This window comes from Coregonus lavaretus (assembly GCF_964263955.1).
Source record: "Coregonus lavaretus genome assembly, chromosome: 9".
In the NCBI taxonomy this organism is placed as follows: Eukaryota; Metazoa; Chordata; class Actinopteri; order Salmoniformes; family Salmonidae; genus Coregonus; species Coregonus lavaretus.
This window is the reverse complement of record NC_139996.1, coordinates 29905414-29920310: the sequence shown is the minus strand read 5'-3', so window position 1 is coordinate 29920310 and position 14897 is coordinate 29905414. Positions and strand designations below refer to the sequence as shown.

General features: G+C 40.6%; 1 protein-coding gene across 17 annotated transcripts; it reads left to right on the top strand.

Annotated features, from left to right (window-relative positions):
- Nucleotides 1-243: 243 nt before the first annotated feature.
- Nucleotides 244-14152, top strand: LOC311134571 (tropomyosin alpha-1 chain; the record flags this gene model as incomplete). Of its 17 annotated transcripts, none has more annotated exons than XM_084168280.1 (10): nt 264-461; nt 1224-1349; nt 5302-5435; nt 6053-6170; nt 6444-6514; nt 7331-7406; nt 7836-7898; nt 8054-8123; nt 8967-9045; nt 12430-14152. In XM_084168280.1, the coding sequence occupies exons 1-10, from the start codon at nt 348-350 to the stop codon at nt 12446-12448; spliced, it is 870 nt and encodes a 289-aa protein (XP_084024406.1). In that variant the 5' UTR covers nt 264-347. The 17 variants fall into 17 exon arrangements, with proteins under 17 accessions (XP_084024417.1, XP_084024406.1, XP_084024416.1 ...); XM_084168290.1 differs by lacking the exon at nt 7331-7406 and adding an exon at nt 6716-6791; XM_084168289.1 differs by lacking the exon at nt 1224-1349 and adding an exon at nt 945-1070.
- Between the last annotated feature and the right edge of the window lie 745 nt (nt 14153-14897).

Here is a 14897-nt window from a genome sequence, read left to right as displayed (position 1 = left end):
CTACGAAAAGTCAATTTTGACAAAAGCTACATCCCTTCTAGACAAAACCCATCAAATCCCATATATAGTCATATCAATGGTCAAATGTCTGAGAGCAGCGAATCACCGAGCAGATCCATAAAGAAAGATACGGCAAGGGGAAGCGACCCCGAGATGCCGTCTCCAAAAAAGTATTGGATGTCCAAAGGAATTTAGTCGCCTCCCCTTCTTGACAGTACATATTTGACAGGGCACATTCAAAAAGAGCTTGCACTCCAGCGCAACGTTCAGTTAAGCACAGACGCACAGTCTCTCTCCTCGGGTCTCTTTCGAAACATTTGGTGGAGCCAAACAAAAAATAAGCAGCCATGGATGCCATCAAGAAGAAGATGCAGATGCTCAAGCTCGACAAGGAGAATGCCTTGGACAGAGCTGAGGGAGCCGAGGGAGACAAGAAGGCAGCAGAGGACAAGAGCAAACAGGTCTGCATTATATATGGAAAATCTAAATGATCCTAGAAAAGGCACCTGAATACCGGTGGCTCTGTGCGCCGCTGTCTCTAAACATGGATCGATCACCTCTTCAATGTGGATTTATCACTTTTACGGATCATTCGAAATAAGGAGTATTTAAGTGATATTTATGAATAACATATCACAGAGGGTAGGCTAATTAGTGAACTGGGTATGAATTATCTGAATAATTTTAATTATTATGTCCATGTCACTAATTGATGGGTGGGTGAAGTTTTATTAATGTAGCCTAATTATAATTAGGAAAATATGTGTATAGGAAAATTACTGTATGCTAATTAGAAGTAGGCAATATAGAATAATTACTGTGAGGAATATGGATAGGCTATTGAAAAACATGTATAGGCTTCTTTCAGCAGAAATGCAATAGTCTATTCACTTGTTTGATGTTCTATTCAACTAAATAAAATGTTGTCCTTTATGCATGTGTAGTTAGAGGATGAAATAAGTGAGTTGGAAAAGAAATTACGGATCACCGAAGATGAACGAGATAAAGTGCTTGATGAGTTCCAAGCCGCCGAGGAAAAGTTGCTGAGCGCGGAGGAGGTAGCCACCAAGGTATTTTGTGTGGCTCGCATGATTTTCCCTAACTTCTCTCCTCTCTCTCTCCCTTTCTCTGTCTGTCTGCGTTCTTGCGCCCTGTGCGCGCTCACGCCCTCTGTTTCCCGCTGATCACCCCTGTGAAACTGTCCACACTAAAACAAACCTCAGCTCGAGGATGACTTGGTAGCTCTGCAGAAGAAGCTGAAGGGAACAGAAGATGAGTTGGACAAGTACTCTGAGTCTCTTAAGGATGCCCAGGAGAAACTTGAGGTGGCTGAAAAGACAGCCACGGACGTAAGTAAAGGGCACAAAATCACCATTCCTGCACACTGCTTCCCACATCTGTCTCACAGATCAAATTGTAAAATATGTAAAATGACAGTTTTACGCGAGAGGCCTTTATTCGGCCTCATCACTCGGTTTAAAGTCCAATCTCAGATTACCAAATGTAGGTAGAATACTATTTAGGTGTGGCGCACCTGTCGAGCCCTATATGTCTATGGGCCAGCTGGAATGTAGCGTATTATGATAAAGGAATAATATTTAAATCACATAACCAATCATGATGTCATGCCAGATATTGTTGAACTGTCATTTTATATATTTTGTTTATGGTTGTTTGTTTGTCTGTTGTCAAAGATCACAAGTCACCTAAGTCATATCAACATAAAGAACACAAGTGTTCTTGTGTTTGAATCTCTCCACATAGATAGCCTACATATGAGACCCCTAAACTATAGGCTGCGTCAATTTAAGACAGTAAATCAGATTTCTCTCCACAGCTCCTTAAAGTGGGGACATTTATGAGTGGAAACTGAATTTGTTAAACGTGCAGTCTCCAAGTAGAGAGCGAGCGCACCGCACGGATAAATATAGCCCACTGCTTTATATGGTCATTGGTCAAGTTAGAGCTTACTTTTTTTGGGCTGTGCCTGTTTCTTGCAACAGAACAGACTAGGCCTACAGTAAATTAGTTTCCATTGAAAATGTAATTTTCTAACTATTCTACCATCAACCTGAAGTATTTTTTAATAATGAGCTATTTACTAATTAAATCCACTTTTAGACCTATGGTATTTTTTGCAAGATTATTCTTCTATTTTTAAAGACAATCTATCTTATTATTAATGTATTTTATGTTTATTGTTGTTATTTTGCGGTACATTTTGTTAAACTCATACCCTACAGTGTAATTTGGCTTCCATACAGTGTAATTTGACTTCATGCAGGGAAGAACTTGAAATTAGGGAAATGCTCCATAAAAGGAAAACTATGCGAAACGTGTGTATGTAGATTCATGCGTGACACCAGTAGCTGCTTCCAGGGGCAGAAAAAAAATGTATAAAATACCTAGGCTTATCATGTTATGGCAATAATATTAACAAAGAAAAAACATTAGCAAGTCAAGTTAATCCCCCTTCAATAATGAAGAAGTTATCAAATTAGATGTGACATTCAGTTGACAATTGATTTTCATTTATTGAAAGTGTCTATAGGGTAGCCTACATCACAATAGACTAAAGGGACTTCCTATGCTCATCTCCTTTCCTTTATCTGCACTGATATGAAAGAGTTAAACTGTTAAAATATATACATTATTGGTAGGCATTCACCTATCATACGTTTTCATATCACTGCAAATGAAGGAAAGGAGATCAGGAAGAAACGCACTCGTTGAACTCCGTGAGTAAAATTCCACAAATACGTAGAGGGCCTCCTCTTGGGGCTCTTAAGGAATTATACAGTCTGAAAATCTTGTCAGTCCCATGTGTACTGTCTAGATAATGCCAGCAGATGGTGCTATATACCAGTGCAAGGTACCTGGTGAACGCTTGTACTAACTGGGCTTGCCCTTATCATTACAGTACGGCTAACACAGATACACTTTTTATTATGACCAAATGTTGGTTAACCATTATTATATTACGAAAACAACAAAATAATTAATGTTTAGTATACTTTCAATATATTTTCGTTTGTTGTAGGCTTGGACTTGGTTATGAAAACATGGTTACTTCCGGTGTAATGCTCGGTTGTTGCTGTGTGCGTTCCTCACAGACGACCGCGGGCAGCCTCCCTCCATTTCCATTCCAAGGAAAGTCTTAAAAACGTAGTTTTCTTAGCAAGTTCAAATAATGACAGGTATAACATCACTGGAGGCCGTTAAACGGAAAATAAAAATCTTGCAACAGCAGGCAGACGGTGCTGAAGAGAGAGCTGAAAAACTACAGAGAGAATTGGGTTTGGAGAGGAAAGCCAGAGAATCCGTAAGCATGTCATAAAATAACTGCGAAGTTGTAAAATTGCTCCAAAATGTGTGTTGTCAAGTGCAACAATGATATATTCATTTTGCGATGTTTAATGTCCGAGTGAGTAGCACAGCCTTTTAAAATGCATGATGATGCACGCAGTACTGACATAGTGGAATTTCTCTGACATCCCGCTGTGTTGGTAGCTAACAAGCTAAATCTGTCATGGTCATTGGTTACGATTCGTCAACTCGGACAGATTACGAGTTTGAGGCGAATTGGATGATTGCCTCGTGTAAATAGTGTTTAGCTGTGGCGGTAGAGCACTTAGAGCACTTCAGGCCTTTTTGATGGATTTCAATGATACTGTAACCACCATGTTTCTGATATCGTAGTCCGTTAATATTTTATCTTCATTGATGGCCATGATGTACAAAGGTAACTGTTGTCACAAGCAGTTGTTATTGGATTCAAACGTTACATTCTTTAATGGTACTGCATCATCCCAACTATTCATCTCCTGGGTATGCTAGACTTCTATGCACATACTTTAGTGCACATAACCTAAAGTAAATTATATATTTTTTACATAATTGCATCAGAGTTAAACTCTAAACTCTTTGAAATTATTTTCCATTTAAACAGGAACGAACGTCAAACAATTCTACAACAGAGCTGAGAACAATATCAATAGAAGAATGTCGTTTTAAACAAGGTTTTCCTTATAAGGACAAAACGTTGTCGCATGTTCTAAAGAACGGGGCCAGCCTCTGAGCTATAGAAACAGGAAATAAAGCCTGTCTGCATTTGCCATTAAGAAGGTTAATTGCCGTCATCAACATGGTCACTTCATGTTAGTTTATTTAAAGGAAACGTTTTGGGTGGGGTTTGAAAAACCACTAGATGAACTGATAAAGTTATCTTAATTTCACTGGCTAGTTTCCATATCTCCCTTCACAACATGAGATGGACTTTGACCCCGCACCACTCTTGTGTTAGTATGTGATCAGGCCTCTGTGCGGTTAACCAGGTGCAAAGATGTCTCATGGTATGGTGGGGTATGCAAAATAGGTCAACTCTGAGCACCTTTATCTCTTGAATGTTTTGGCATTCAGGTCCAAAAAGTCACTTTCTGAGGCCTTCTACAATGGGCAAATGTGTATGGAAGGTTTCATTCAAATCAAAAGGGGTGCTGTCAAAAAGTGATTTAAGTGTTTTTAAAGATTCTTAATAAGTTGTCTTTGGTGCATATAGAAACAACAAAGAATAGAGCAGTGGCTGTCCATATCAATGTTCTGCTATCAAATGTTCTGTTTTATTACCACTAAAGCATATCTGTAGCATTGTAACTGAGTTTTTACTTCCTCAGTATAAAGTATCTTATAAAAAATTGTGTGACGGTTCCATAACTTATTGTTGGTTCTAGTGGTAAGCTAATTAGAACAGTAGGGGGATAAACTTGATAATAAGTCATACCACCACTCACCAGTAAAATAACAATAAAAAACTAGCCATTTAGAGAGGATGAAAGGCTGAACTTAATCTAATCTTCAGATTTGGTCCACTGGGGACTCTTCTTCACTGGTTGTGTGTGTGTGGCCTTTGACAGTGTAAACCTCTTTGGCCCACCATGACTCCTTGTTAATGTCCCCTCTGGAGTCCAATAATGAGGCCAGGTATTCAGCCTGTGTCAGCCAGGAGCATTGTTGTCATTACACACAGTGTGTGGAGTGCAGCTCAGCACAGGGGAATCTTCCTGGGAAGGCCCTTTTCTCTCCCCAACAGGTGACACTGTCATTAGGCTGGCAGATGGAGAAAGCACCATTTTAAATAGTCATTACCCAGACCTCTCACCTATAAAACACACAAGACACTGAGGTGGAAAAGTCACCAGCATTCTTTATGTTGATATTTGTGTGTCCATGTTTGTACTATATATTTGTCTCTCTTAATGGATTTTACCCCAATATTTAAGTTATTCTTCTCTTCTCTCCTAGGCTGAAGCCGATGTCGCTTCCCTTAACAGACGTATCCAGCTGGTTGAGGAGGAGTTGGATCGTGCTCAGGAGCGTCTGGCAACTGCCCTGACCAAGCTGGAGGAGGCTGAGAAGGCAGCTGATGAGTCCGAGAGGTATGTACTTATGGTGGATAGGGAGTTAGACCATAGAGTAGACAGAGTTTCTCTTGCCCCTTACTCTATTTGGAGTTGTTATGGCCTTTAGCGAAAGTCATGACTGGCAGTGCCACTGACCGGTTCCAACAAACATAAGCTGTTTCAGCGGAGACTATGAAATCCTGAATAAATGGACCATGAGGCTCTGTTTCCATTCCTTTGTTTGGTGTATAAACAACCCCTCTGTGCTGTACAGCCCAATGCCTGAATGTCTGAGACTGTACATCAGACCCTGTGTAGGCTGGGCCTGCCCTGTCATCCCCAGTGATATAGTGGTGCAGTATTTTCCCCTCAGTCCCATAAGAAAGCTGTCAGGCCCAGGCCTTGACTTTGAAAGGGCATATTCAAGTTCACCAGCAGCCATCTAGCCAGTGTGGATGTGCACTGGGTGTACGCGGCACTCCCAGAGAGCTGCTTGCAGTGTGTCTGCAGTGGTGCCTGCTCACCCAGGTTTAGTCTGGGCTGGAGCTATTGATTTGAGTCATGGAGTTACAGCACAGTGCTTCTGTGAGCCTGGGAATGGGACTCTTCCTAGCCTAACATCTGCTGCCTGTCTCTCCCCTTCCTCCCTACAGAGGCATGAAGGTCATTGAGAACAGGGCCTCCAAGGATGAGGAGAAGATGGAGCTGCAGGATATCCAGCTGAAGGAGGCCAAGCACATCGCTGAGGAGGCTGACCGCAAATACGAGGAGGTGAGTCTCTCAGCTGCTGCAGCTGCTGGCTGCTTTCCAGTTGTCTCTACAGCCCAGCCCCCGCACACCCTGCCTTGAACCTACCCTAATACCACACAATAACGTAATGGCACACACTATGATTGAGTCCACTTGTCTAGCAAACATGGTGGTTTAGTCATCTCTACCCTGACGTACCCTAATTCGTATAGGGTATATGTCCACAGATATTGGGTGTATATACACAGCCATTCTGTGAATAGAGTGTAACTCCTTGGTGTGCTGTACCTAAAGGTTGCCCGTAAGCTGGTCATCATTGAGAGTGATCTGGAACGTACAGAGGAGCGCGCTGAGCTTTCAGAAGGGTAAGATTTTTCACTGTCACCTAAGAGTAACGCTGCACTTTATTAGCATGCATGGATAAAGTTATTTAACGCCACGCCTGACTCAAAGTTAAAAGTACTTTTTATTTTGGACGTGTTGCTCACTCTTGTTGTTGCATGTACTATTAATTTGCATGTGTTCCATGTTTTGAATGGCCTTTCGTTCACAACATCCACTAACAGACGGATTCGAAGAGAGGAGGACGAGCTAAGAGTTTTGGAACAAAGCTTAAAATCACTTACAGCTTCCGAGGCAAAGGTACTGCAGACTAACAAAGTATTCTGTCAGGTCTATCTTTAAAGACTTATGTACTACTTCCTCTTGTCACGTTCATTCACTCTGCTGAATGAAGCCTCTCTTTCCTGCCAGCACCTTGATCTGCTTTGCTACCCTTTCCTATGTTTGGGCTTATGCTCGGGATATCCTAGAACTATAACCTTTACACCTCTAACCTGGCAGGAACTGTGCAAGAATAATATTTTTCATATGCAATATTAGCATTCTTAATCTAACCAAATCTGCAAGCTAAAAGGCATTTACAAAAGTGTCTTTGTAGTCTCCACCTTTGTTGTCGCATTCCTGCTGTGTTAAGGCACTTTGGTCTCCTTCCTGTAATTCCCCTAGTTTGTATTCATCTTGTTTTGTTTCTCCTCCCCTCTCCTGCTCTCCCTCTGTCCATCCTGCTTCCATTTGTCATCGGTGTCTCAATATCCCCCTCCTCCATTTCGGCACAATTTCCTCTGGACCATCCTCCACTTCCTCCTCTCCTCTGCACCTTCTCCCCTCTAAAACAACAGCAAATGCTCTGAGCTTGAGGAAGAGTTGAAAACTGTGACCAACAACCTGAAGTCACTGGAGGCCCAGGCTGAGAAGGTAGGTAGTCTGCCGCTGTGTTCAGACCCAGGCATGCTGTCCAAATCCCAGATTCCCCAGAGCCATACAGGAGAATGAATGGATGGAACCTGAAGAACCATTTACAGCAACACTTGGCTCATTGGATACAGTATCTGGCTTACGAAATTGGCCTGGGCTAAGATTAGTCAAACATTGTACTTAAAGAAGATGTCAGGCAAAAATACCTTTTGGTATTTGTTCTGTTAACTGAAGATAAACCTATTGTTGCTCATTACGTTTTTTAGAACTGTTTGATAAAAAATCATTAGATGTAAGGTCTTTGTTTCATATAAAATATTAAGTGCGAGTGTTTTTAGGCTCTGCCTCAGTCTCTGTAGACTGGCGGAGATGTAACAGTTATCTGTGGGTCGATGCATGACTCCTGTTTCTGCTTCTTTTGGTCCACAGTACTCACAGAAGGAGGACAAGTACGAGGAGGAGATCAAGGTCCTCACCGACAAGCTGAAGGAGGCAAGTTTCACAACCCCCTTTAGCCTGGCCTCTGGCCAAAGTCCCCAGATATTTCAGTGCTGTGGATACTGTCGGCCTACAGTATCACACTATCACTCTCTGTGTGACATTTACAGACTGTCTGATTCTTAAGAACCCGTCTCTCTCTACCACAGGCTGAGACTCGTGCTGAGTTCGCTGAAAGATCAGTAGCCAAACTTGAGAAGACCATTGACGACTTGGAAGGTATGACTTTTTTTGCAGTTAATTTCAAAACTGTACTTTAATCTGTATGGAGTAGGCCTACATTTTATAGTGTCAGTGGGTCTCATTCATGGCAATTCAGTAAGTGTCTATACTTCTTTCAAAATCCCTTCAACAAAAGGAGGAAATCCTCTTCCCTTCTATGCTACACCTCGTCAATATACTCTAATCTGTGCTCATCTTTGCTACCTCTCATCATTTCCATTATTATCATCTTTTATATTTTGAGCAACACGTGCCCCTGATTGAGTCAGTGTACTTTTGGGGCACATCTGAGTGGTAATGACTTTGTTAGTTGGACATTTGACGGGTCATCCTATTCACTCTATATTTACGTTTGTTCATAGATTGGGTTGTTTCTGCCGGTTGATCTGCAACAATTAAGTTGCATTGCATCTGCTTAATGAGAATGAGCTATTAGTCACAGTAAGGGATATGCTGCCCTATAGCTGCTTGTTACAGTAAATCATCCATCTGTAAGTTAAAGAATATATCATGAGGCTGTCATAGTAATTAGAAGGGCTGAAGTTGCAGCCATATGGTAATGACATCTCTGACATGAGATGTCCAGGACTCTGTTCACTATTTCTTGATGATGTTGAGGAATTTGTCATGGCCTCAATCACATTTCTGTTCTATCCTCTTCTGGTATAACGTTTGTTTTTTCCTTTTCCATTCTGTCCATCTCTCTCTGTCTCTGTCACTCTCCCTGGGCTGTCTCACCCACCTCCCTCTGGGGTCTTGCTGATGACCCGGATCCCACACACCCCTCCACCTCTGCCCCCTCCTCCTCCCTGTCTGTGCACTTGGCCCACATCCCAATAGATGAGTTGTATGCCCAGAAACTGAAGTACAAGGCCATCAGCGAGGAGCTGGACAACGCCCTCAACGACATGACTTCCATGTAATTCTTCATCTGCGCTGCCTGCTTGTGCCTCTGTCGCCTCCTCCTTGCACCTCACATCCCCATTGTCTAGCCATCACAATCTTCTGTCTCTCTGAATTTCTCCATCCATCTACTGTTTCTGTTTGTACAAGATAGTGGTTCACGTTACTGTTAGAAAGCAGCTAATTATTTTTATACACTAGGTAGGTAGTCTTAAGGTCATAGTCAAAGGATAGTTAAGGGGGGTTGTATATTGTAAGTACTGGCCAACTATGGAGAAAGTGTTTTTAAGCTCACTCAGTGCTTTCCGTTCTCACACTTAGACTTGATTGTGGTTGTGAGGACGTTCTCTCCATAAGTCAGTTACCATTTTAGCAGTGCAGTAGAGTACTTGAACCTAGAGACTTGTTTTGTATGAACAGAATACAGCATGGAGGTTCTTTATTTACCCATTTGGACTTACATTTTGCTAACTACCATATTGTATTACTTTTTACATCAAGAAAAAGTCATCGTAAATCATTTTGTGATAGTATTTTAAATGTACATTGTTCGACCAACAAATTAATGTCTTAATTTCAAAATATTCATAATATTTTGTCAACCCTTAATGCATGTGAGGTGTCTATTGAACTGCAATATAATTGTTTTTGCATTTCAATGTGAGCCTTCTACTGGGTCTTAAACTGAGTTTCTCCATATAGTCAATGTGCTTTGTGTTTGTCTTCTGTACCTTTTCAAGTGTAGCCACTTGTTTCTAAGATGTTTCTACTACTAACACGGTCTACTTCTGTGTGGAAGAAAGGCCCATGCATCCCCCTTCAAGTTCCTTTTTGTTCATAACCGCAGTTGAGGGTTATCTGTCACAATCTACAATCTGGTTGCCTTTGGAAGTTGTCTTTTTGTTGAATTTTGTGCCGTGCCCCTTTGGCATCTGAGAAGATATCAGATGTGTCAAAGCTGTACGAGGAGCACCACGTATGACTGTTTGGTCACCTGATGCTCCTCATGACTCCTTGGAAAGGTCTTCATGTGATCAGAGCGGTTTGGTCCAACCTTTGTTTTGTGTTTGAGGTGGTTGCTGCAGTAGTTGCTGTACATTGTCTGGATCCCTCACTGACAATACCTCACAGTGGGGCATTGTGGCTCTAGCCTGTCCTTTGTGCTGTCGCGCCAGTAGCGCTGATGTGTTACTGCCTTCTGTCTACCAACAGACCCCCTATAGCAGTACCTCACTGTACCTCTTCTCTTCCGCACAGATAAATTGTTTACACCTCATCAAAGACGCCTCCCGCCAGCTGAGCAGCATCTCTCTGCTCTCTCCAGCCTTTCTTCTATTTCCCAACCCTTCTGTCCATGCGTTCCTTTACTCCCCATGTTCTCATCCTCTGTCAGTGTTGTATCCTATCTCTTGTATAGAACCTTTGAATCTTTCTGTGTTGTATACAAATAAACCTCCTTCCTTCTATGTAAGCTTTATCTCCTTATTCTACCCTTTTCTGTTCCTTTTTCATTTCTATTTATTTTCAAGCGGCTCTAATAATAATAATAAAACTAGGAAGCCCTGATGTTAGTAATGTTTTCATCGTTTTTTAATGTCTTATGAAACCATAAACAAATGTTATGGTGCTGACATTCTTACAAGTTCAGTTGAAGGTACCTCTGTTGATTTAATGTCCATTGGTGTTGATTGACAATCAACATTTTCATTCATTTTGAGAAGCGAGATGTGTAATGTGCACTGAACATTTCTTGCAAGTAGGCCTACTTACAGCCTTAATGAAGGTATGTTTTTAGGAGCATCATGGCATTACACATACTGTTGTTAAAACAAATGTAGCTTCTTAGGCAAGTGTAATTTGTCTTAATACAGTATAGTTAATGTAATGTTTTGATAGGGAGGTGGCACATGTTGATGTTGGATTGCTGTTGAACGGGTAGGGGAAAGTAGTAGGCGTGAAGAGAAGCACAGTATGTAGGATTGTCTGCCTCTGCGTGTTGAAAGTGAGTTGGAAAGAGTAGTAAGATTGTTGACTATTGAGATGTTGATGACATGAAGTCTGCAATTTGCAATATCTTTTATTGTTGAAATAAATTAATAGATATGCACTTTCTGAATCTTTGTTTTCAATTAAAAGCGAACATCACAGGCACTAGCACTGAGTTAACTGCACCCAACTAGCAGTATTCATTCAGACAAATTGTTAGCCATTTTATGTGTTCCAAGCACTTAATTAATTCACAACAAGACTGTTACAGAGAGGGTTGAATGTCCAGGCCACTCAATGATATGGCTGTTCTCCCACAGTCAGGGTTTCATGTAGAACCATGTGGTGTGAAATGGGCATGTGGAATATCCTGGGCATTTATGACATCAGGAGGTGGTCCTCCATACAGGGCTGGAATTTAGCAGCTTTTATACTGCCTCAGTTGCACCTATAAGACTTTAAGCAGGATCTGTACAGTACATGCCTTCTGGTGCTGGAAGGTATATTTAGACATTGAGTAGAGCCCACTAGGCAAAAGTAGTCTGGCAATTTTTACTCATTTGCTCAATTATCCACCCCAGAGAAATGTTGTTTGTGTCTCCATTCGCAAAGTTCAGAGGTATTCCACCCATCCCCTTCTGCTGTTACTGCGCCACTGTTCTGTGGAGAGTAGGCTGTCTATATATCTATACCATTTTCAAACAAGGTAAGGTATCATCAGGTGTGAAGTGATCCCTCTTCAGCTCTCTAGTCTGTTACTGCACTGATTTCCTGTTTTCTTTCTCTCACTTTCCTACCTGCTTTCTGACTGCAAAGATCGCCTCTACCAGCAACTTGAGAAAAAACGCCTTCTTTCTAATGAACTAAGAGTGGCCTTGAATGAGGACTAAACAGTGTGAATGTTTCATCCATGTGAATGTTGACATTTTAATGCTGTGTAAGAAAGATACATGCTTGTGTTGTTTTGTATGATGCCCATAATGCTGGAGATAAGTGTTACTGCTGGCGAAACAAGCTATCCACAATATAATGGGTTATGGGTTCATCTCTATAATCTCTATATTTACTGTATACACTTACTTACAACTAGGTACCGTAATGTGCCTTTATATACCATTTAAATATAGTATACTATACGCACCACTATTGTTCATTTCCCCAGTTTAAAGCATGGTGAAGGCAATGCTATAAGAGTTGTGTGTACTGCCTGTATGGTTACTGCTACAGCATAGTTACATCATTGTTTTTTCTTTTAACTGAAAGCATGTTGCTTTTGATAGCTAATTATGTAGCTCTGTCTAACAGTACATTTAATTAATAGCCAAGGCCATCTTGAATATTGATGGGCCGTAGCCTGCTGTTGTGTGATGCTAGCTTGGATTTTAATAGTTTTGTTTTATTTGGTGTTTAACAGAGAAACTGGCACATGCTAAAGAAGAGAACCTCGATATGCACCAGATGCTGGACCAGACTCTAATGGAACTAAATAACATGTGAAAGCCTGGTTTACCCACTATGGTTTTGGCTTTCTGTATTTGCACCTCGCATGCCATGAACCCTCCTTCCATTCCATGCCCATGTTGAGGAACACATAAACAGATGCTTTTCCTTTTGTACCGTCCTGCTTTCAGTGGAACTCAACAAGGGAGCAGAACTAAAGGAAAGGTACAGCATTTCCTTAACGAAGCCCAAATGAGAAACACTTCTATTTTTGCCAGCTGATTTATAACGTCAGCATTTTGTAATCATTGAGTTTAGTTTGTTTTTGACAAAGTTATCAGGTGAAATTACGTGCCATTTGCTACAAAGGTTATTTTAATCTGCATTTGATAGATTGAAGGGGATGACTCTGGTACATACCCATTTCACCCTGGTTATGCACATACCTTACATTTCAATCAAAGACAAAGTGGAAAAATGTTGCACTTAATTCAACTTCAATGTACGCACATAATTAGTAGTGTAGGAGAACACATGCTTTTAGTTTTTGAAGACTTCTGTATTTCTTATTTAAAGTTTCCTCAGAAGTGTTAAGTATACATTGGATAAGCCTGTCCACATGTATATTGGTGCTGTGTCGTCAAGCAGTTGGGGGGTCGTTCCACTTATTCGGTGCCTTTTTGAGAAGTGTAACTTGATTTTACCTAATTTAAACATTCTGTCATAAAGAGCACATTCATGTTCAACATTTTCCCATCTCAAGAGTAGAAAAAAAAGACTGTGTCAAATAAAGTAACAGGGTTGGTTTGACCGTAACAGGGTTGGCGATTTCATCTTAAATCAGCCATAAATCCCCTTGTGACATGAGGAATAGAAGCTTGTTGTGTGCAACGTTTCTAGCCTGTATCTAAGGGTAACAGGGTTGATGTGTTATGCTCAACCCACTCGGTTTTCCACCAGAAAATTGCCAAAAATAGTAAAACCAGCGCACCTGCTTTTACACTATGATGTGACTATTAGATGTTCAATGTTTCTTTCTTTCTGTCAAAGCTACAAAATAACTAGGGCTTTACAATGATGGTGGAAGTGTAGACATTTTGGAGTTAAGTGGGGTAAAATCTTCCTAGAAGTCAGAGGGTGCACGGAGGGACATGTCAAAATGCTGAATTTTGGCACTTTAGCAAGTATTTATTCATATTAAAAATCAGATTGATTGAATTCTCAATGTGGTCTATATTAAAAGGCACTTCCTTTTAATATAACAGGCTTTTCAAAATCAATATCAAAGGGATGCAAAAGGCACTCTTTTCGTGGAACAACCGTAGGAAATATGTCTGTAGGCCAAAATTCATTTTGTTTGTATACAGATGATTATTATGTTTCTTGTTTGGTGGCTATATTAACCCCTGGCTAGAAAGGGATCTACCTTTACTTCTGGAGTGTATTTATTTTTATTTTCATCATTAAACACATTACAAAATGTATGGCAACATTCTTGCAAAATGCATTCCTTGTTTTTTTTGTTTTTGTTTAAACCATGGTTTGAAACATTTGACTTGTCTAGCAATATGATTTCAATCATGTGGGTCTGCCTAGTTTGTTTTACTATTGTTTTATTAAATATAGATGTTTTAAATGTATATCATCTGAAATGTAAAAAATAGTGAATATAAATAAAATGGCACAGTTTGAGATTTTCTAAAGAGTGGAGTATTTTTATTTGGGTATTGTGTCCTTGAAATCTGTTTTTTATATATTGAAAAGTATCCTCAATATTTTTAGTAAGTTCCCATTGATCGTGTTTGTAGGATGTCTAAAAACCTTGTTTAACCCTCAGCTTCATGTGTTTCCAGAACAAATGTTAATCTGTTCATCTGCCAGCCTTATTACATTGACTGCTCACTCTGGTCTAGGCCTTGGTTTGACTTCCACAGAGAGAGAGAGAGAACCATGTCATAAGTGTGCATGCTTATAGATCACTGCAGCTCTGAGCACTGGACTGCAAGGCAATGCAGCAAAAATAGTCATGTTAGTCATACAAGAATATAGTCTAGTCTACCCATTGTACACTGAACAAAAATATAAACGTAACATGTTTACCAAGTGTTGGTTTCATGAGCTGAAATAAAAGATCCCAGAAAATTTCCATACGCACAAAAGGCTTATTTCTCTTAGATTTTGTGCACAAATTAGTTTACATACCTGTTAGTGAGCACTTCTCCTTTGCTAAGATAATCCATCCACCTGACAGGTGTGGCATATCAAGAAGCTGATTAAACAGCATGATCATTACGCAGGTGCACCTTGTGCTGGGGACAATAAAAGGCCACTCTGAAATGTGCAGTTTTGTCACACAACACAATGCACCAGATGTCTCAAGTTTTGAGGGAGTGTGCAATTGGCATGCTGACTGCAGGCATGTCCACCAGAGATGTTGCCAGA